This window comes from Rhamphochromis longiceps, linkage group LG3 (genome assembly GCF_057381845.1).
Source record: "Rhamphochromis longiceps isolate RC_006_pf linkage group LG3, R_longiceps_female_GT1.1, whole genome shotgun sequence".
In the NCBI taxonomy this organism is placed as follows: domain Eukaryota; kingdom Metazoa; phylum Chordata; class Actinopteri; order Cichliformes; family Cichlidae; genus Rhamphochromis; species Rhamphochromis longiceps.
The window spans coordinates 46,155,959-46,177,418 of record NC_140559.1 but is presented as its reverse complement, the minus strand read 5'-3'; the positions used below and the strand labels follow the sequence as shown (position 1 = coordinate 46,177,418).

Sequence of the window (21,460 nt, the reverse complement as noted above, 5' to 3'; positions counted from 1 at the left end):
TCCACTTTAAGTCTCGCTCGCTCGTTGAAGTTCAGCTGCTGGTGGATATTGCAGGCTCTGGTTGGAAAAGTGACCCTCTGGTCGTCCATGTGCTCTCTGTCAGTCAGTGTCCTCAGAGATTAGCTCACCTGTGTCACTTTAATTCACTCAAAGGAAAGATGTTCTCATGCAACTATTCCCTGTAAATGAAGCTAAAGAGGCAGAGTGAACAGCTCTGTTAGCAGACGATAAAAAATTAATAAATGAATAAAAAATAAATAAATCTCAGGGTCCAACTTAAAAGTGAAGCTGGTGCAGAAACAACTTAACCGCTGAGGATGGATTTGCAAAAGACGCCGACTATGCAACCCAGCAGGACCACAGAGTAGATCAGGCCCCGTCAGTACTACGGTCAGATCTTTTGTTCGTGGAGCAGCAAACTCCCTCACTCTGACTTTCAGCTGCCACTTTGCTGGGTCTGCATTTTTTATTTTTTTATTTTTAATCACATTGTGTGTGCTTGTTGTTAAATAGCAGGATGGAGCTTCTCGCGAAGCAGCCGCTGTTTCTGTACAGAAAACAAAAAAGCTATGAAAAATCCCACTATCGGCCTTAAAGAGTTACAAGTCACCAGGATTTTGGAGGTGGTGTGATTAAGTGTGCAACACTGCAATAACGTGTCAGTGACCAGACTTTTCTTTTTTCCTACTGGAAATAAAATGTGAAAAAAAAAGGAAGCAAAAAGCACCAGCTGGTTTGGTCTTTTCTTTTCAGCATCTGTTTGTTTTTCCAGCTCAAAGGGGAAAAAACAGACTTTACCCATCCATGTGTGCATACTGTCTGTCAGTTTTATTTTTTATAAATCAGGAAGATATGATCTGTTATGTAACAGCCTGTACAACGCGACATACAGAAAACAGAAATAACCCCCCAAAAAATACAAATTAAATTGTACAAAGCAGCACTGGGCCATAAATAAACCCACTTAATAACTTTATTGTTTTCACATTTTTGATTGGAAGTGTTTTTCTTTTCCTCTTAAGATTCCCCGTCACAGCTGCTTTTATAGAAGGTGAGCGAGCTTCGATCGTGAAGTGAGTTTGGCTCTTTAAATGAAAGAAATGTTGGAAACTGAACTGAAGAGTGGGAAGCTGACATGCAGTCAAGGTGGATGTTGAGCATAAACGTTTGACACAGAGTGTAAATCATGAAGAAACATTCACGTGTAAACACCTGGACGTAGGTCGCGGGGACACGGACTCTGCTCCCGGGGGTGGATCGAGTGTAAACTGAAAGGATGAAAGGGTGGTCATACCTTTTTTGGTGTGAGTCCATTTCGCTGACCTTTAGAAGAAGAAGCTAAACATCTGGGGAAATGTGCGTTTTCACATGAAGATACAGTCAGCCTGTAGGACTCTCCAAAGCTACCGCGTCCTCTGAAGCTTGGTAATTAACGTCCTCTCACGCTGGTCTGTTTAAACCGCACAAGCACTAAAGAATAGAGAGCAGTGGCACTGATTCAGGATGCTTCTCTAGAGGAAGCATCCTGAAGTTACCGTTTTCTCTCAGGCCATCGCTGACAACAACAGCAACAGTGAGAGATACATTTCCAGAGGAACCTGGAGAGCATCTGTGTGCTACGGGTGCTGTTAAACCTACGACTTCATCCACATTTTCATCCCTTTCTCTTGTAAACCTTAAACTCAAAAAATACTGTCTGAAAACCTTTAAAATGAGGTGAGGTATCACAGGGAACCATGTGGGAGAGGTTTAAAAGGGGCTCGCTGTAGCTTCATAATCATTATACAGGTGTGAAAGGTAAAATCTAAGCAAAAAAAAGATGCTAATAAGCTTGTAATTTCTTTAAATTAAACAGTGTACTATAAACTTGTGTTTAATTCTACAGTATCTTAAAATATTTCATATCTCCTTAACTTGTAAGGCTGGAGCGTTAGTTATCATTCATCACCTGCACTTTGACAATCCCAAACGTGCAGCGGGGGCAGGTCCCAGGTCCTAACTTGTTTTCCCATTCGATAAAGAAGTGATGCTGGACAAGACTGCAAACGGGGCTGATTTAAAAACAAACAAAAAAGCCAAACTGCTAATGTGGAGACATGAAGAGGACAGCAACATACAGTGGTACATGTGTAAACAAGCCCCCCCAACCCACCCACTCCAGTTTTAAAATCCCTCCAGATCCAAGTGTGTCTTCTTTTTTGTCTGTGTGTGAAAACATCCTCACTCTCCTCGTTTTGTTTTTCTTCTTTTTTACCCACATTTGTGTTTTTAGGTGACAGTTTGTTAACGTGCAGACTGGCAGGAGTGCAGCTCCTCCCAAAGTAAAACACTGACCAGCACAGTGTTAAAAGTAAGTGCCAAAAAGAGAAGCCGTTTGTGAGGCTCCGGGAAAGAAAGAAGAAAAAGAAAAGTGTAATAAAAATGATTAAAAAAAACCCCTACAGCGGATGAACGAATGCTTTGTGTGGATGAGAAGTTTAAAAATCGCCCACGAGTGTCTGAAACATAAAGTGCAGGCAGTGTCTGTCCTTTGAAACCGCCGCGGCGCCGCTAAAAGAGTCCGAGAGCGAAAGGAACGAAACTAAATCAAAGATGCTGAAGTGTCAACACTCCACAGCAGGAACAGCTGGATTCCAGAGGAGTCTCTCGCTCAAGGCAGGGCTGGATTTGGTTGTCAAGTTTTTCTTCTGTTCGAAAAGTACTAGGAGTGCCGTGTGGAGCTACCCCGCCTCCACCCAAATTCTTCCTTCATTGCTCCGTTCACTCGATCCGAACGAGCAGTCCGTAGAGGAGCGTGCCGCCCTGCTCCTTGGTGATCCACTCGATCTCGGAGTTGCTGAAGCGAGGGTCCAGGGGCTCGCTGTGGCCGAGCGTCGGGGGTCCCACCTTGTAGGAGCCCGGGCGCACGCACACCTGGAATCCCACCTGAGCCTGGTGGCAGCGGTGAGAACGGGGGTCCCGAAATCTGCGTGAGGAGAAGTGCGTTGTTAGTACAAAAAGCCACCTCACTTCCTGTTAGCACTCATAAAACAGGCAGATGTGACTTACTGCACTTTGGGAGCAAAGATCTCCAAGCCAGAGTAGCGCATGGTGGGGGAGAGTCGCACCCTGGGCACCTCCCTGCCGGGGGCGCTGTTCTCCTCCGGCTCGCTGTAGCCGTTCGGCCCTTCCACCTTCGCTGGAGACACTGAGAAGATGGACGACATCCCTGTGGAGACAAAGCGTCAAAATGTTGTTTTAGCTGCTTTAAGGTGTTTCCTTAAACAACTCGCGTGTGTCTGGAGTCGTCGTGTGAATACAGAAAAGGCGTGCCGGTGATTTCTCTACCCGGCAACAGCTGGCTGTGGTCCAGCGTGTGTCGCAGAGCTCCCACGCTGGTGCCGTGGTACGCGATGTGCCACTTCTTCAGTGCATTGGAAACCTCACAGTGGGACTTCATCCTGTACAGATGTGACAGTGTGTTACTGACGCAAACACAAAGCAAGCTGAACGGATTAACGTGGACTCCCTCGCTAGTTTCAGGTCAAACGGATAGTGATGTCATCGCTGCTCAGCTTGAGGCCGTCTTCTTACCTGAGGCCAAAGCGGCACCACCCAAAGGGCAGGGCGTAGTCCCGGGGCGGCTCTCCTCTCTTGTAATACGCCTCGTCCCCCCGGAGTTTGTGGCAGGACTCACAGTAGCACAGGTTGTACTTTGCATCTTCACTGAAGTATCCATCTTAATAAACAGAGACGCTGCGTTTTAGATCCAGATGAAGTCTCGGGAAGAAAAGCTGAAAGATGAAGCACCCACCTGGTAACGTGAGCATGTCCTTAAAGCGCGAGCACAGCGCCTGGTACTCGCAGGTCTTATTGGGGTTGACCTCTGGAGGCGGCGTCCAGCACACACTCTCTTTGATTCCTGTTGTGAAAGGAAAGGAGGCAAAACTGATCAATCTGACGGCCTCAGCACTTTGAATATTTAAAAAAAAAGAAAGGAAAAAAGTCAGCTTCGTACCATCAACCATGTCTGCCTTCTCCATGTCGCCCTGACAGCGGGTCTCACCACTTTCTCCACCCACAGCTGGCACGTTGTTGGTGACTATTGTAACCTGCCGTCAGCACATGACATATGATAAACATGCTGCCTCACAGTCCACACACTAACTGTATTCACAGCTTTCAGCTACACGAAGGTCTAAAGGTAGCAGCTGGAAGAGCTGCACAAACCTAAAAGACGCACAGGGTCTGTTTCAGTGCCATCGCTCATCACATGTGGGTATCTAATAAAAGCTTGTAGATGCTCTGGTTCTGTAGTGAGGTCAACACTGTGCTGTGACGAGGTAGCACATGTAACACCTGATGGAAATCTATTAAGACAGGTACACAGCAACAACCAGTCCCACTCACATTCACACCTACAGCCAATTTAGAATCACTAATTAACCTCACTGCATGTCTTTAGGCTGTGGGGGGAACATGCAAACTCCACACAGAAAGGTGACACTGCTAACTGTGCTGCCACCTGATGGTTTGCTATGACCCTTTTGGCTTTCCGTACCCCTAAACTTTGGCAATCTTCAAATGTGACAGAAATGAAGTCTCTGGTCTGTTTTTGGACTTAAAGTTCATTAAACACGATAAAACAAATCCACTCTCAGCTTACACTTTCATGTTCTTTTTAATGTTAGTCGGCTCTTTGTTTTCTTCTACAAATCATTTCTGGATTTTTATGCAAAACATGCACTAATGTGTGCGCAAACCTGTTCACACTGGCCGTAGAGGTCTATGAAGGGGTAACAGGGAGAAGGGATGTCCTGGGCCGCCACGCCCTGGTCCATGCCGTTGACATAAAGGTGGAGACAACTGTTGGCGTCCACCAGCAGACCCAACGCCGTCCCCTCTGGACACGTATCCAGGTTAGGACCGTAGTTCTCACATATCTGGAAAAAAGAGGGGGAGACAAGTGAAGCAGTGAAAGTGAAGGAAGTCAAATTTGAGGGTCAGTGCGAACAGACTCTCTCATGTAAGACAGAAAAAAATAAATCAATATCCTCCCCGATGACAGATCTGTGTGATCTCAGTGCACACCTTCAGGGAGTTGTGGAAGACAGAGTCTCGCTGCAGGAGCCAGGCTGAGCGCTTCAGACAGCACGCCGTGGAGGGGAAGTTGAGCCGGTCGGGGGAGTGACCAATCACCCCTAAAGACAGCGACGACGTCCATGACGGGTTCAGACGGTCGATGTGAAACTGGTGGGCAAAAACAGCGATGGTTTAAGACGGTACCCCCGAAATCGAAGCGAGCGCTCGGAGGATCCGAATGATTACGTTAAGCCTTACTCTTACCTGGAACAGCTGCTGACGAGCCAGCGGCTGGGCGGTGACCAGCAGGCCCTGGTTGTAGCTCGACACTCTGGCTGCTGTCAGGTTCTGATTGGACAGCTGGATGTTTTTGCCGTGATTCTCCAGGAATGCCATGACAGTGGGCACCAGCACGCACGGTTCGCTCTCGGCCTGAAGATGGCAACAGAGAGTCAGACTTTCTCTCTAAAAATCGAACAGGCGGAGGGTACCTCTTAAATATCCTTCATACCTCTCTGACGGGAGTGCTGTCCTCCTCGCCCTCGCTGCAGCTGTCTGAGGAGAGCGAGGGCGCCTTAACGCTCTCCGCGTCCTCCGTTAGCGAGGAGCTGACGATGGACGCCGCCGTTATCCGCCCGTACAGGTCCAAAACTCCATAAACGTTCTGCAAGGAGCAAGAAAGAGGCGCTGAGTGGCATCGCAGACCGACATCACTGATGAGAGTCAGAGTGAGCGGTGGTTACCTTAGCTACGGCTGTCGCGGCGGGCCCCATGTCTTCTCCGTCGATGAAGATGTGCATGGTGTCGTCGTTGCACCTCTTCACTCCGACGCGGTTCCCAACCTGAAAACACAAATCCGGGTTTAACGCCGCCTGTGTCACGACACAATTAACACCTCCGAGTGACGTGCGGCGATGACACACTGCTGCTGTTCGTCTGGTTTTTAGCTTCAATGCTTTTCAAAGATAAGAGACATTTAGAAAAAGTCTCAAAACATTAGTTTCCGCTCTGTTTTAAAGCTTTATTCAGCCACAGCAGATAAACAACACAAAGGAATCACAGCATTTCTCTGCATTAAGAAAATGAATCAATATTTAAATCAAAAAGCCCGAAGACTGATGGAGTAAGCCGATTAGTATTCAGCTCCAAACTATTCAGGATTTGCATTTTAACTTGAAGATTAAGAGCGTGGGTGCTCGTGTTTAAGTCTGCAGGTTTTTATACCCTGGGGTCAACTTCAAATGATGGACAGATAATGTTAAATATTAATCATCAGTGAACAGTGAGAAGCCCTCGATCCAGCTATTTAGACGGTGCCTTTAAAATTTGTATTTTTAAAAAGTGGTTCTCCAATTTTAAAAAAAACAAAACACAAAATAAAAAAGACAAAAATGTGAGCGTGCAGGAGACAAAGAAGCAGATTCTTCTAAGCTTCTCTGAAAGGCTGTGAGAATCTCTTAAGTCAACAGGTTTAAGGGTCTTTAATTTGATCTTCAACTAAATCCTTAAAATTTAATGAGTTACTTGAAGCGCCGCTTACAGGTATCTGTGAAGAGCTTCGGTGCACAGCTCAGAGAGCCGGCGGGGGAGGAGGGGGTGTGTGCGTGGCTTACCATCAGCCGGTCCAGTGAGCAGCCGTAGTTCTGCCGCTGCAGCACGCCGTTGCGACGGACCTCGGAGCCGCAGAGCAGCCAGGTGACCTTGGTGCGGAGCTGCGGGAGGGAGGGGGAGAGACCTGACAGCGGGCAGGATGGCAGCTCCAGAGGAGCCAGCGTGGTCAGGCCGATATGCAGCGAGCCGCACCACTGCTCATCCACCTCATCTATCCTCACCTGCAGGGAGAGAGGAGCAGGAGAGGATTAAATGCAGAACTCAAACCTTTCCTTTCTACTTTTAAGCATTTCAAATGTTGCAAATCAGGCCCGCCATCTCTGAAATATCTGGTCACCGTGACCTCTTCCTCACCTCAAACAGCTCATCCGTTTTGAGCTCCTTTGCGCTGAACGCGATGCCGTGAGCGTAACCTCCGACTCGGACGGCCTGGCAGCCCTCGCCGAGCAGCACCACGTTCTTACCGTGTTTGCTGTGGAGCCGGTGGGCAACACCTGCCACTGCAATCACACGGAATGAAGAACAAACACATCAGACTCTGAGAACATAGTTTCGTCTTTTTCTTCCATTTTGAAATATGCAGTGCTGTGCAAAACTCTTGAACCACCCGTCATTTCTACTCATTTTGCTTTTGGTACTAAGTAAGGATCCTGACATTTACCTGGTGAGTGGATGGGGAAGCTCTTCTCTGTGACGTTGCTGGTACAGAGGCTGTTGTCCAGCGGGCCCGATGAGCTGGTGATGGACACCTGAACGCACTGACCGTACAGATCGATCACAGCATACACCTCTGAAAGAGTCAGACACACACATCTGTTAATCTGACTCCTTTACCATAATCCATCTCAACCCTGTGGCAGAATGAAAGGCAGCAGAAGCAAGTATGTATGGTTTGGATGTGCAGAGGGAAAGCGTGGCTGATTTAGAGGAAGTAGTAGTGGTATGTGTTGCTTCAGTCAAGTCCTCCAACTCGTACAATTTCCTACCTGATGGGAGGCCAGAGCAGGCGACACCTTGGTTGACACCGTTGATATAATAGTGGAGGTCTCCGCTGGCTGAGCGCATCATCCCGATCCGCGAGCCCGTCGTCAGGGAGTCCAGATCGCAGCCGTAGTTGTTGCGCATTGTGTTGCCATCCTGCATGATGGCCGTCCCACTGCGAGGAAAGCAGAAAGGGAAAAAAAAATGTTCTCAGTTGAAACCAAAATTTTACATTTTTCCACAAAAAAAGTTCTGGAAAAATATTTTGACTTTCCAACAATTATCTTCTCTGTACACCAGTTTTAATAGGTTAAAAAGAGACAACTGGGAACGTGCACATCTGCATTGGTCATGCTGAGCACACATACACTGAGTCCTTCTTAATAAAGCACAGACATTAGTTTCAAGATGACATCACATTGGCATACAGCATCAGTACCTGAGCATCCACGTGTCATAGTCGATGTCTGTCATGGTGTTTGGAAACTCCAGCTCCTCTGGTCTGATGGCTGTCACTCCTAAACACGGGAAGACGAGGAGAGGAACACTTTTGTTTTTTTGCTGCTCTAGTGTGAAGTGACCTGCTGCTGGACACATGGCAAACATCTCACCGGCTTCTATCGAACCCGACCAGCGGTCCACCATCTTCTGGATCACGATTTCAAACAGCTCTCCGTCCCGAAGGCACCTGCAGCAGTTTAAGACATGACAGAGGAATGTTAGCGGCTCCACAGAGAAACGCTTTACACCTTCACCTAATGAGCAAATCAAACATGGTGACACCGCCCATCTCCTGTGAATAAGAGGTGGATAGTCTTTAAGCATAGACTGTATAAGAAGATGGACAGCGCCATCACTGGTTTCATCTTGGTGTTTTGAAACCAGATGTGACAAGTGGTGGACAAACCTAGAGACGCCGCACACTCATACAGGAGCCCCACACTAAACCAACATGGCTCTACTGTCTTTTTAACTCTTGCTGGGTTGATAATTTACAAAATGTGCACGTTTTGTTGAACAAAACAGAAAACTAGTGATTGAGAGTGAGAAATGTTTTGTTATGAGGTCAAAGATCAAGAGAGGAGCAAAGCGATTTCCTTATAAACTTCTATATAATCAAACGGGTGCTGCCCCCTGCTGGCTGTTAGGAAGATTGCAGGATTAAGATTTATTTTTTTATATAAAGCACAATCTTCCATGGATGGATTAAGAGTCACTACAGGTCACTTTGACGTCACGTGTTTCACCTGTTGGAGATGACAATAGCATCGTTGAACTCGCTGCGGCAGTTCTGACGCAGGGCGGTGCGCCCCCCGTTGGTGATGACAGCATTGGTGCCATGTAGGTGGTGGAAACGCAAGTCAGTGGTTGTGGTGGCTCCGCCTACTGAGCAAGGACTCCCAGGGGACATGGCTGTGGGTCCCTCGGAGCTGTCCTCTGGAAGAGGAGGGAGGTCTACTGAAAGAGAAAGAAGCAGAGAAAAATAACTCTGATGATAATATTTTCTTTTTAAAGACATTTCTTAGTTCTCGTGCTCTCCTGTCTTACCCATGTCGTCCATGATGGTGGCCTGTGCAGCCTGGCCGTAGAGATCCACCACGGCATAGACGCTGGGGGGGACATTCCAAGCTGCCGGGCCCTGAGCCACGCCGTTCACAAAGAAATGAAGGCTGCCATCTTCTTTACGCACCACACCGACTGTGTCACCGGCCTGGAACGAGAACAATGCATTAAAAACAAAACAAACAGTCATGTTTAAAATAGTAATAAAAAAAAAACCATTATTACCACTAACCTTGAGTCGGTCCAGGTTGTGTCCATACTCATCCAGTATAGTCGTTCCGTTGTGCATAACACCGTTCCCCGTCATCATCCACGTCCCTGGAAAACATCCCCAGTGGGATCAGTAACCCCGGCGCAGCAAGTTATCCAAACTACAAAAGCTGCTCCATCTCATCTCACCTGAGCGCAGGTTTGTCATGGTGGAGGGCAGCTGCAGGTAGGCGGGGTTGTGCGTTGTGACGCCTATTTCAATGGAACCCGCCCACTTGTCCACCATTTTGTCTATGCGAACCTGGAACACCTCATTGGAGCGCAGCGGCCGGCTGCTCAGGACCACGCCGTGATTGAAGTCGTCAGTGGCGCTGTAAAAGCGGCACTGTTTACACTCCATCACTGTTCTGTGATTGAAATACTGCAGTACTATATCAACTTTCTTCACAAGTACTTATGAAAAATACAGCAGAGGACAAGCAGGTAATCTGCGTGTTGTTCAGAGGTTTTAGGAGCTTTTGCAGCAAAGATTAGTGTGAAGATGAGTAAACACTAAAAATATTGAGCCGCAAGAACATATTTACACCACGTTCCAAATTATTATGCAAATTGTGTTTAAGTGGCATAAAGATTAAATAAGTTGTTTGTCAATTAAACTCATGTATGGAATTGTGTCTCAGGGCTCTTTGGATCACTGAAATCAATCTCGGACACATTGGTTTGAGAACAATTAAAGGAAAAACCACTAAAGAAGGATGTTCCACATTATTAAGCAGACCAGCATTTTCAAGCAATATGGGAAAGAAAAGGATCTCTCTGCTGCTGAAAAGCGTGAAATAGTTGAATGACTCGGACACGTAATGAAAACTTTAGATATTTCACCAAAACTTAAGCGTGATCAGCATAATGTTAGGAGATTTGTGCCTAAGTCAGAGCACACATGGGTTGGTGTGGATAAAGGGACAATGTGGAAGGTTTCTGCCAGACAAATACATCAGACTAGGGGGGCAGCTGCTAAAAGGCCATTACAAAGCAGCAAACAGATATTTGAAGCTGCTGGTTCCTCTGGAGCCCTGCGAACATCAAGGTGTAGGACCCTCCAGAGACTTGCTGTTGTGCATAAACCTTCTATTCGGCCACCCCTAACCAATGCTCACAGCAGAAACGGCTGCAGTGGGCCCAGAACTACATGAAGACTAGTTTTCAAACAGTCTTGTTCACAGATGAGTGCCATTCAACCCTGGATGGTCCAGATGGATGCAGCGGTGGACGGTTGGTGGACAGTTGATGGACAGCCAACATGTCCCAACAAGGCTGTGACATCAGCAAGGAGGTGGTGGAGTCAAGTTTTGAGCCGGAATCACGGGGAGAGAGCTGGTCGGCGCTTTAGGGTCCCTGAAGGTGTGGAAATGGCCTCTGCAAAGGATGTGGCTTTTCTGACTGACCACTTTCTTCCACGGTAGAAAAAGAAGAACCGTGCTTTCCGCAACAAAATCATCTTCATGTAAGACAATGCACCATCTCATGCTGCAAGGAATACCTCTGCATCATTGGCTGCTATCGGCATAAAAGGAGAGGAACTCATGGTGTGGCCCCCATCCTCCCCTAACCTCAATCCTATTGAGAACCTTTGGAGCATCCTCAAGCAAAAACTATGAGGGTGGGAGGCAGTTCACATCCAAACAGCAGCTCTGGGAGGCTGACATCCTGCAAAGACATTCAAGCAGAAACTCTCCAAAAACTCACAAGTTCCATGAGTGCAAGAACTGTGAACTGCTATCAAATAAGGGGTCCCATGTTAATATGTAACTTGACCTGTTAAGACATTTGAATTGTACTCTAATGCTTGATGACTTGAAAATGATGCTGTCATTTGAATCAACTATGTAGGAAAATCAGAGAAACGTATCATTTGCATAATAATTTGGAACGCGGTGTAGTTGTGTGCATTACCCGTAACAAGTATTTTCAGATCACGAGGTTAACATGAAGTAGCAGAAAGGACAACTCACTGAGGTCGCAGCGCCGTCCTGCCATCGCTGATGATGGCGGCCTTCTGACCACAGTTGGGGTGAAAGAGCAGACGGTCGGGCAGCTCTGCGTCCGGGGTGACGGAGAGAGTTGTCCGGGGTCGGCCCACGTCGGGGGACAGCGCTCTCATGATGGCGTTGTTGCGTCTGAGGCGGTCGCTGTGATTGTGGTTGTGGACTATCGTGACTTTGACAGCCATGCCGTAGAGGTCGACCACGCCGTAAACCACGTTGGGGGTCTGAGCTGCTGCGACGCCTGGGAGAAACAAAGCAAGAACAGTAAAATTCTTTACACTCAATACTTCATCCAAGTGTGGATTCTACGATTACATCTTCAGACACATCTTAATACATGTGCAGATACAGAGATGAACAGCCGAGAATAACACAGGAGCTAAAACATATTTACATCGATCAGGCATAACATTATGGCTACTGACAGGTGAAGTAAATAACACTGATTATCTCTTCATCGTGGCACGGGCTAACACAATACGAGGCAGGTGGTCAAAATGTTATCCTTGATCGGTGTAAATAACTAAAAGAAATCTCCAGCACCAGATGAACTGCTTTGTGGTTACTGGCTACATCTCTCACTCATTCATAACCACCATATTGCGCCTGCAGCTTCAAAGTCCTGGACCGGACTTCTGTCTCCTCATCAAAGGCTGTGATCCGTCTCACCTTGATCGATGCCATTGATGTAAAAATGAAGCGCTCCACTGGCTTTGCGCATCAACCCTATGTGATCTCCCTCCTAAAAGTCGATAACGGAGAAAGTAAAGTCAGATTTACCAGAAAAAGACTAAATGAGATGTTTACGCGTGTGTTCACGTGCTTCACCTGAAGTTCATCGAGGCTGAATTCACAGTATTCCCTGCGGGTTCCTTTTCCGTTGGTTAATATCCCACAGCCGCTCATCATGATTGTACCTTAAAGAAGCAGAAACAATCAGCACCTTGTAATTTGCCGCAGACAAACAGACTTCCCCGTGTCATTACTCGTGCCTTACCTGAGCGCAGATTGGTCATAGTTGCAGGATAGTCCAGGTTGTTGGGGTTGTGTGTGGTTACACCTATCTCTATTGAGCCTGACCACTTGTCCACCAGCTTATCGATACGGATCTGATAGCAGAGAAGAAACATAAAAGATCAATGCTGGTATTCACAAGTATTTGTCTCAGCGCTAATTCTAGTTTAACTGGTCTCCGTGCAGCTATAAAGAGCACGTATTCTGCCCATTTCCAGCTGTCTTTCTTTCTCCTGCAATTACAGATTATAGCAGAGACAAGAATTATGCCCCCCCTTTCTTACTTCTCCTTCCCCTCACCTAAAAGAAAACTCTTCCTCCTCTCTAATATTATAGGAACTAGAACTGAGCCTTTAAGAGTATTATGATTATCTGTCACAATTATTCATTGATTTTAATGTCAAACAAAGATTTTATTGCACTTTCATAAACCCTTAATGCTGCTGTCACGTCCTTGTGCTACTTCCGGTTAATGTGCAAATCTTTGTATCAAATGATTCGTCTGAACTCAGTGCAGCTCTTAAAGAAAAGGAAACAAGAATTGCACCAAAGCTTAACACAAAATTACAACAACCCTGCGCTGCTTTCACATTTACACTGTGCTGCATTCCTGTTGGTTTGACCACCTTTGCAGACCATGAGGCGTGCATGAAGTGCATGTCCTACAAGCAAAATATCACGTCTTCCAGTCCCGTCACTCTTTCTGCGTCAATAAAACTCAAAGCAAACTACTCGACAGCTGTGCGACCTCCATGTTTTTTCACTGAGATGTTTTGCGTACAGGAAAACATGAGGGTGGCCTCTGGCTCTGCAGCTACCCTTAGAAAAGCCCAAAAACGATTCTAACGGTTGCCAAAGCCAAAGTTGTTATTGATATACTGAACTGTCACAATCATCATCATTAAGGGCACAGCAGAGATCATTAAATGTTTTCTTTATGGGGGAAAGACTGAAAGCCTCCTCTCACTTAAGGCCGAACCTTTATTTTGATTGCCTGCCCCTCGGCTGGCTTCCTCAAACAGATCCCAGTAAGCCTGGCCTCTTGCAAGGCACATGTGAGGCTCTGGCTCGGTCTAAAACGACCATATAACATACTGCAATAACTTTTCATGTACAGGTCAACATTCATTTAAACAGTTGGCCTGAACACATGCACGCACCTCAAACATCTCATTGTGTCGGAGCGGCCGGTTGGTCATCACCACGCCGTTGTTGAACTCGTCCAGCGGTCTCCTCCGCTCCGCCGTCTTGTTGTTGTTGCTCAGTTTGATCAGCGTGCCGCACTTCTCGTGGAACAGCAGCGCGTCGTTGGTGGTCATCGCGCCTGTCAGCGCTCCCGGCCCCACGCCTCCATTACCAGCAGGGCTGCTGTTAGAATTTCCACTGTCCCCGGCACTTCCCGCTCCTCCTCCTGTCGTCCCCGTCCCGCTGTTGCTGTTCATTCCTCCGCTGCTGCTCCCTCTGTCATTTCTGGAAGAGGAGTCGCTTCCTGTATTTCCTCCTCCTGCTGCTCCTCCCCCTCCACCACCGCCGCCTCCGCCATCCTCCCCTCCGCCCTCATCTTCGGAGCGGTAAAAGGACACTATTGCGTTGTTGAACACGTCAAAGAGCTGGTGCTCCGTCAGAACTGAAAGACACGTGAAGAGAATAGCTGTGAGCGCCAGTCCAGCTGGAAAGTGTCCGCTGATGGTTCTGGGGGGCATGTTCTTACCAGCATCGGGCTCCAGGTTGTTGAGGAACTTGTCTGGTCTATTGTGACTGCATCTAAGCTCAGGCACTGGCAGAGATAGGAGACAGCAGATCAGCACAGTCCAACAGACAGAAGGAAAAAGAACCGTGGCGATAAAGAGCAAAGGCTTCTTACCTTCATCTCCATTCATCATTCCATTCATTGCTGTCACATTCATCAGTGCCGCGATCCCCGCGTCCTCCCGACCCCCACACACTAGCACCTCTTCCTCCTCCTCATCCTCCTCCTCCTCCTCCCGCTCTAATGTCTCGCTCTCTCTTTCCGCAGAGGGCGGTGGCGGCTCGCAACTCACAACTGTCACTTGCGTGCACTTCCCGTACAGGTCCACCACCGCCCACAGCTTGGGTGGCAGGCCGCTTGCGGCCGCGCCGCAGTCCTGCCCGTTAACCCAGAGGTGGAGCTCTCCGCGGGAGCTGCGCTGAATGCCCACGCGGTCGCCCTCAGCTAGCTGGTCCAGGTCGCGGCCATACTCCTCCAGGACGGAGCGGCCGTCGCGTAGCACCGAGCAGCCCGACACGATCCAGGAGCCGCCCTTAAGGCCCGTGGCGCTGCTGGGGAAGTCCAGAGCGGCGGGGTCCAGGGCCGTCACGCCGATTTCGATGGAACCGCTCCACGAGTTCACCTGAAAGGAGACACAGTGTGACCTTTAACCTTTCTCCTAATTAAAGATCCATTTTTAAAAAAGCAAAAGACAACAAAGTATGGATTTTACACCTTACCATAGACCGAGTCTTTGTCCCACATTTAGCAAAACATTTAAAAACGCTCAAAAATAACGTCAGAGCCATGTAGCTTTGTGAAGTCGACAGCAAATATTGAGAAAAAGCACAGAAGTAGTAAAAATGTATTATTATTATTTTTTCTCTGACTCCGAGTGGAGCTGTGTTGTGCCGTGGGAGTTACTCTTAAAAAAGTGAAGCTCTGTGCTAAAAACTGCAAGTAGATATCTATGGAAAACAAAGGGCGTGTCGTGTATGATCCGCCGCTGTTATTTTTAGTCGATCTGCCGGTGACGAGCACAGCTCAGGCAGCGCTCCTTTGAGAATAAAGCGGGACAGTGCGAGCGTAGAAGAATATGAAAATTTGTCAGAGATTAGTTGACAGTAACTCTGTCGCTGCACTGTCATGTTTAACAGCACGAACATGAACTTGGAAGAAAACTCACTGAACCACCAGTGCTGCATTAGATCACTGTTATGATACCGGTGTCTTACTGCCAAGATGGGAGTTAAATACATTTTGATACTGAAGGGTGAGTTTCACACATCCTGCTCTATATTTAGATCAAACAGAAGAGGGAAAAAAATTAAATAACAACTTGCAACTGACCACGACATCAGAAGGACGTAATCAGCTTTGTCCCTACATATTGTCCAATTTGTCATCTGTCTGATGTCCCATTAGCTTGATGACAAAAAGCACAGTTGAAATGATACATGTTGCAGTGTGTGTGCAGATTAGGGCTGCTATGATACAGCGGCACTGACAGCAATCGGAAGATTATTTAGGTAACGAAATATTGCTAGTATGTAAATAATTCAATTCAATTCTATATTCAATAACAACAGCAGTCGCCCCAAGGTGCTTTATGGACCCTACAATTAGGGCTGTTCGATATAACGATATATATCGGATGACGATATAAAAACGTCTATGTTTCATTTTACGCTATCGTTTGTTCCGTGGTGTCGCAAAATAAACTGTTTACGGAAATATTTTTTCATCGTTTTGATGGTCACTGTAGCGGCTATATTAATTTCTTAAAGTTCTCTCTTTCTCTTATATTTAATATAACCACACTATGGACGGACAAGCGCCTGTTTTTATCCGTTGTGGTTAGCAACAACTACGCTAAAACCATCGCGTGTCTGCTTGTTTATGTTCCACATAAACCTTTCACAATAAAGCTCAAGATCCTGTTGAGACTTTTCAAAATAAACGTAATCACGTGAAAGAGCAGATTATTTACGGATGAGAAGTAAAAAAGAGCCGCCAGGTGCTAAAAAATAAGCCTTAGACTCAAACGTTAGAACAGGCTTTTCCCCGCAGCACGCTGTGTAATAAATACTCACAAAGAAAACGTCGCCGTTACAACTTATGTCTAAAAATCTATCGTTTCATGCATCAGTTAAAACACTCGACTCCAGCTACATGAGCAGCTGGAAACACTTCTCGCAAGTCGAGCTGCCGGAGATTCACAGAATTTACAGAAAATGTTACATTTGTGTGATTTATATCGTTATCGGACGATAGAATTCTTATATCTCATGTTATATGAGATTTTGGTCATATCACACAGCCCTACCTACAATAATCTAGAGAAATGTCAACAATCAGATGACCCCGTATGATCAGACACTTGGCGACTGTAGGAAGGAAAAATTCCCTTTTGACAAGAAGAAACCTCTGGATCGGGGAGGGGCAACTATCTGCTGTGTTACGGGTGAGGGGTTTTGTTTATATGTTTTTGTCTTTTTATTACCCATTAAGTGTATACTTGTACACCAACTTGCTGGCAGTTTTTTGGGATTTATAATATAAATATGGCACAGGGGCAGGAAATTTTTTTTACAAGCTTTTGAAGGCAGATTATGCAAACTCCACAAGTAAAGGAACAGAGTTGAATCAGGTACAAGCTCAGGATCTTCTCACTATGAGGTCATAGCTAATGCTTTCCTCCATTTTATGACTGAAATAATAAAAAGAAGTGGAGCCGCAGAGAGCACAGACGGCTCTGTGGTCCAGGTGTAATGATTAAACCCGTTCGAAGAAAACAAACACCTGAGCTTCAGCTCAGCGATCTCACCATCCCCTAAACTCATGGCGCAGTTGGTCCCCGTTTCACAGCAAAAATTCCTCGTGCCTTTGCACGACATTGGCCTCATATCGCCTAACAGGCAGCCCGAGGCATCTTCGGTAACACGAAGCTCACCATAAGCTGACGACAACGAGATACTTTATTGATCTGCCGAGATGAATTCTATTGTTCGTTTTTGTTTAACCTCCACAACGTGGACGAGAGACTGCAGCAGAAAAAGGAAAATGTAAACAGCAGCTGGCGTTGATGTTTAAGTCTTGATTAAAAACACTTGAGCGCAGGAGATGCGAACCCCCGTCGTCTTGAAGAGGAGTCGACTCCTGGCTGGCTGCACTCCACCTGCTGCTCAAGGAGAAAGGTATCTGACAAAAACCTCAGCGGTGGATAAAAGCCTCAGTTTTATGCTCAGTCATAACCCACCCCCACCCCCATTAGGACTCCAGTGTAAGAGATAACCGTGACCATATCACTGAAACCCTTCCAGCTCCTGGGATGTTTTTCTGCAGCTGACTTCTGTGCCAAAGACACTTTCCCCGGGATCAATACCTTTTTTTTTTTTTGTCCTTTTTACACTACAGTAAGCCTCCTCCTGCCCACTTCTTCCTCAGCTCCGTGGCAGGTGCTATCTAAGGCAGTGTGCTACTGCAGCCAGGGTATCTGGGTTAACAAATCTGGGAGTAGCTCAGGCTGACCGGGTCTGTGTGTGTGGAGGAGACAGACATCTCCTTCCCTCGCGCTCTCGCTTACGTAACAGCAGCCTGTGGGCGTCTGCCTCCCGGTCATTCACTCGACTCGACTCAAAAAGACTAATAATTCTAGGCTACAAATATACACACTAAGCGGGACAACAGAGCATCTTTTATAGGGAAACAGAGAAGTTCATAGCCTGTCAATTTCAAAAGCACCACCTATGAGGAGCACCGCTAGAGAGAGGAAACGCAGCTGCTCAGCTTTTGCGGCGCGAATTCTCACAACAACAAACTCCTATTTGGGAGCAAATAAAATTTTTCCAGCCAGATCGGCATGACTGAGGAACACAAAGTGGCACAATTTACTGAATTTGTGTGCTTTTAAAACACGTTAGACTTGAAAACCTATGACTTTAGCTTTAGCTCGTAATTAAACAGTAACAGCAAGAAACGAAAAGTGGCATTTCAAAGTAGATATTAGTATCAATGTGCCAATTATATTGATCTACTCATCCCATTAAGCACAATTCAAAACTTGATATTGTCACACGAGACAAAACACAGCTAATCATTTTAGCTTTAAGTAACTCCCAGTATACAAAATGCATGACATAGTATTCCATATCACAAGTTGAATCTTCCACTGAATCCTATCATATCAGTTCCTTAAATGCTAAAACACCTGCCGAGTCCTGTTCCAATAAATCACTTCATTCCCCCTCATGTGTTTACGTCCCCCCACCCTGGACGTCAGCACTCAAGAGTCATACCAGCGGGTGCTCCGTGATGTCAAACTATTGATTTTCAGACTGGCAATGCATGCAAAGACAGGGCGTGAGCCTTTTTATGAGAGCCTTTATCAGGCTGAGAGCTCCACCAGGGATGCATAATTATCTAGCATGCAGCAGGTGCTATTAAACCAGATGCTTTACGTGCACACACGCTATGCTTTTAGACGGCTGGACACACTGTCATTTCGTGTGTGTGGGGGGGCAGTTGGCTTTGGCACTGACTCCAATGCTGCCATGTTGTTGGCAAGCGTCGCTGGGAGGCCAACTGCAGAGACAGAAGCCATTACAACGGAGAAGGTTTTCCACAACTGAAATGTAAACACTGTGCACAGGCACTCTTAATGCAATTCAAATGCTAATTCAAGGAAAGAGAACATTGGGCCACCTCTACCTGCAAAAAGTCACAATTAAAAACTGGTTTAAGCTTCATCAGTGGATGCGAACTGTAGCTGTAAGCTGTCTTTGTACTTGTGATTGAGGAGAGGCAGGACTTTGACTGGAAATGAAGGAAAAAGAAAGGAAAAAGATCACCTGTACTTAACTTGATGATGCAAACAGTTAACAGCAGCAGGTCTAGTAAAGTTAGACACGTGATATCCGTGATTTTGTGTTTAAATGGTTGTGAAGTCAGCCGAAAGAGTGCATGTAATTAATGAGTAACAGCATGAAGTAGTCAGCCACTTTTGGAGCAGCAGTTCTAGCGGTCTGCAGACGCTTTGCATACGCACAGAGGTGAGCGGAGGCTGCAGAGCTGAGGCTTTCAGCACACAGGCTCTGGTTAATATTAATGACAGTGGTAACAGCCTCGGTGTAGTCACTGTGTACTGTTCACACATGGCCTCTGAGTCACTACGATATGAACACTGCAGTGTTATTAGCCATCGGACAGACAGCCTGACAGGCGACCGATCCTTCAAAACAAGCCCTAAAAGAACCGCACTTACCGGCTTAGGTGGGATCCTTTCACGCGATAAAACGATATCGGGTCCCTGTCAGCGCCAGACAAAGCCCTCGTAGCACCTTCCAGAAAGGCTAGCCCCGGCCAGCCTGCTAGCGGCTCATTAGCACGGCTATCTGACGGCACCAAGGCAACACGGGCGGGCTATCGTTAGCTAAGAGACTCGTTTATCACATCCAGCCCACAGCGGGCTGTTTATCAGCTTCCTGCGGTCCTCCCCAGTCTCTGTAGGTGTATCTAATTAAAGCCTGAGGAGCGGTAAACACTGCGGCTACTGTCAAGCCCTGTGTGTGCCGCCTTAGCAGCAGCAATAGCTTTAGACCGTGGACAGCCACAGACCCCCGGCTCGTCCCTCCAGCTCCACTCCCGTCCCGCTGCCCTCACACACGCTCAGAGGAGCCAGCAGCGGGCCTGCAGTTTGTTTACCTTCTTGTCAATGCGGACGGTGAAGACATCCCGGTCCCTCAGCGGCTCCTTGCTAAGCACCAGGCCGTGATTGAACTCCTGGACTGGCTGGTTGCGACGGGCGGTTCGGTTCGAGTTGGACAGGCCGATCAGCTTTCCGCTCCGCGGATGCAGCTCCGCCGCCATCTTCAGTGGGCGGCCAGTATTCACGACAGCGAGGCTTTGCGACAGTAACATTATGGCAGCCGGCAGATGTGTGGAATCCTTAGCAACCGCACCTCAGGCTTTAATGACTGAAAGCGTGGCGTCATTTTAAAGTCTATATAAACGCTTTGGTTCAGAAGCTAACGTTTTTACATTCAACGTAGCCTCGTCGTACACTTGTTTTTGATTATTTCTCCTTTATTGGCTCGAGGGCTAAAAACTTTCTACTTTATCTACAGTTAGAGTCACGTTCGTTATCAGTTCGCATTTTATCGCTTTATGTATGTTTTTTTTATTATTATATGATTTTCTAGGTAAATATTAATAGGTGTTATTATATTTTTATTCTATTTATTGCTACTTTAATGCTGTCTTGGGAAACAAATGTATATAATGTTCTGAATGAAAATAAATCTATTTATCTGTCTGTGTTCTCCGACCTCTCACATCTTCCAGTTCATTTCAAAGCTGCACATAACATTTTGATGACTTCTTGCAGCGATAAGTGAATACAGAAACGAGCGAGCAGACATCATTTTATCTGAAACTGATCTTGAGCGTTTCATTCATATTTGCTCTAATCTTTCTTCTTTTCTGCTTTCATAATTTAAAGTTGATAAGTAATATTTGGACTTTTTCCGTGTATCTAATTTTATGGGATAGATGACGTCATACACAAGTCTCTGATGAATTTTACATTATGTTTAATTAACCACTAGAGGGAGCAATTTTCATGTCTAAGATCAGTCACTCGGCGAGAGCGAGTGGGTTCTTGTGAGGCATGCGTGAAAAGACTGGCTGAACGTAAGTTGAAGAAAATTAGAATTCAAATTTGGCTTTAAAGGAAATCGACTACACTCAGTGATGGTAGCCTCGTGGCAAAAGATCTAAGAGGTCTAACCGGGTTATAAATGACTGTATTTGAGCTGATAGATAATCAGCCGAGAGTAGAGGATTGGATAAATGATCAATGTGGGTGACCATCATGTTAACATAGAACAGGACAAAAGGCAGCCTTAAATGTCCTTCAGGAAGCCTGGGCAACTATTCCTGGAGACTTCTTAAATGGTAAATGGCCTGTATTTGTATAGTGCTTTACTAGTCCCTAAGGACCCCAAAGCGCTTTACACATTTAGTCATCCACCCATTCACACACACATTCACACACTGGTGATGGCAAGCTACATTGTAGCCACAGCCACCCTGGGGCGCACTGACAGAGGCGAGGCTGCCGGACACTGGCGCCACCGGGCCCTCTGACCACCACCGGTAGGCAACGGGTGAAGTGTCTTGCCCAAGGACACAACGACCGAGACTGTTGGAGCTGGGGCTCGACCCGGCAACCTTCCGATTACAAGGC

The 21,460-nt window shown here is 46.7% G+C and overlaps 1 protein-coding gene across 2 annotated transcripts; it reads right to left on the bottom strand.

Annotated features, from left to right (window-relative positions):
- Nucleotides 1–812: 812 nt before the first annotated feature.
- neurl4 (neuralized E3 ubiquitin protein ligase 4) lies at nt 813–20,123 on the bottom strand. 2 transcript variants are annotated; one of them, XM_085399771.1, is made up of 29 exons: nt 19,918–20,123; nt 14,350–14,857; nt 14,197–14,262; nt 13,646–14,112; nt 12,469–12,580; nt 12,300–12,388; nt 12,141–12,213; nt 11,439–11,712; nt 9,616–9,797; nt 9,449–9,534; nt 9,202–9,364; nt 8,901–9,111; nt 8,265–8,341; nt 8,093–8,171; nt 7,659–7,828; nt 7,334–7,462; nt 7,027–7,172; nt 6,675–6,893; nt 5,805–5,903; nt 5,573–5,725; nt 5,326–5,493; nt 5,071–5,229; nt 4,743–4,922; nt 3,998–4,091; nt 3,794–3,901; nt 3,574–3,718; nt 3,328–3,440; nt 3,049–3,208; nt 813–2,965 (listed from the first exon to the last, which is right to left on the bottom strand). In XM_085399771.1, the coding sequence occupies exons 1-29, from the start codon at nt 20,080–20,082 to the stop codon at nt 2,761–2,763; spliced, it is 4,800 nt and encodes a 1,599-aa protein (XP_085255897.1). In that variant the 5' UTR covers nt 20,083–20,123; the 3' UTR covers nt 813–2,760. The 2 variants fall into 2 exon arrangements, with proteins under 2 accessions (XP_085255897.1, XP_085255898.1); XM_085399772.1 differs by having other exon boundaries at nt 8,901–9,108.
- Between the last annotated feature and the right edge of the window lie 1,337 nt (nt 20,124–21,460).

What these genes read in the sequence shown, in the direction of transcription:
- neurl4 (XM_085399771.1), bottom strand. Translation starts at nt 20,082, where the DNA reads ATGGCGGCGGAGCTGCATCCGCGGAGCGGAAAGCTGATCGGCCTGTCC. An exon ending in AAACGGATGAGCTGTTTGAG is followed by an intron (nt 6,894 to 7,026) that starts GTGAGGAAGAGG and finishes CTCTCCCTGCAG; the next exon opens with GTGAGGATAGATGAGGTGGA. An exon ending in CTCGTCAGCAGCTGTTCCAG is followed by an intron (nt 5,230 to 5,325) that starts GTAAGAGTAAGG and finishes TTTGCCCACCAG; the next exon opens with TTTCACATCGACCGTCTGAA.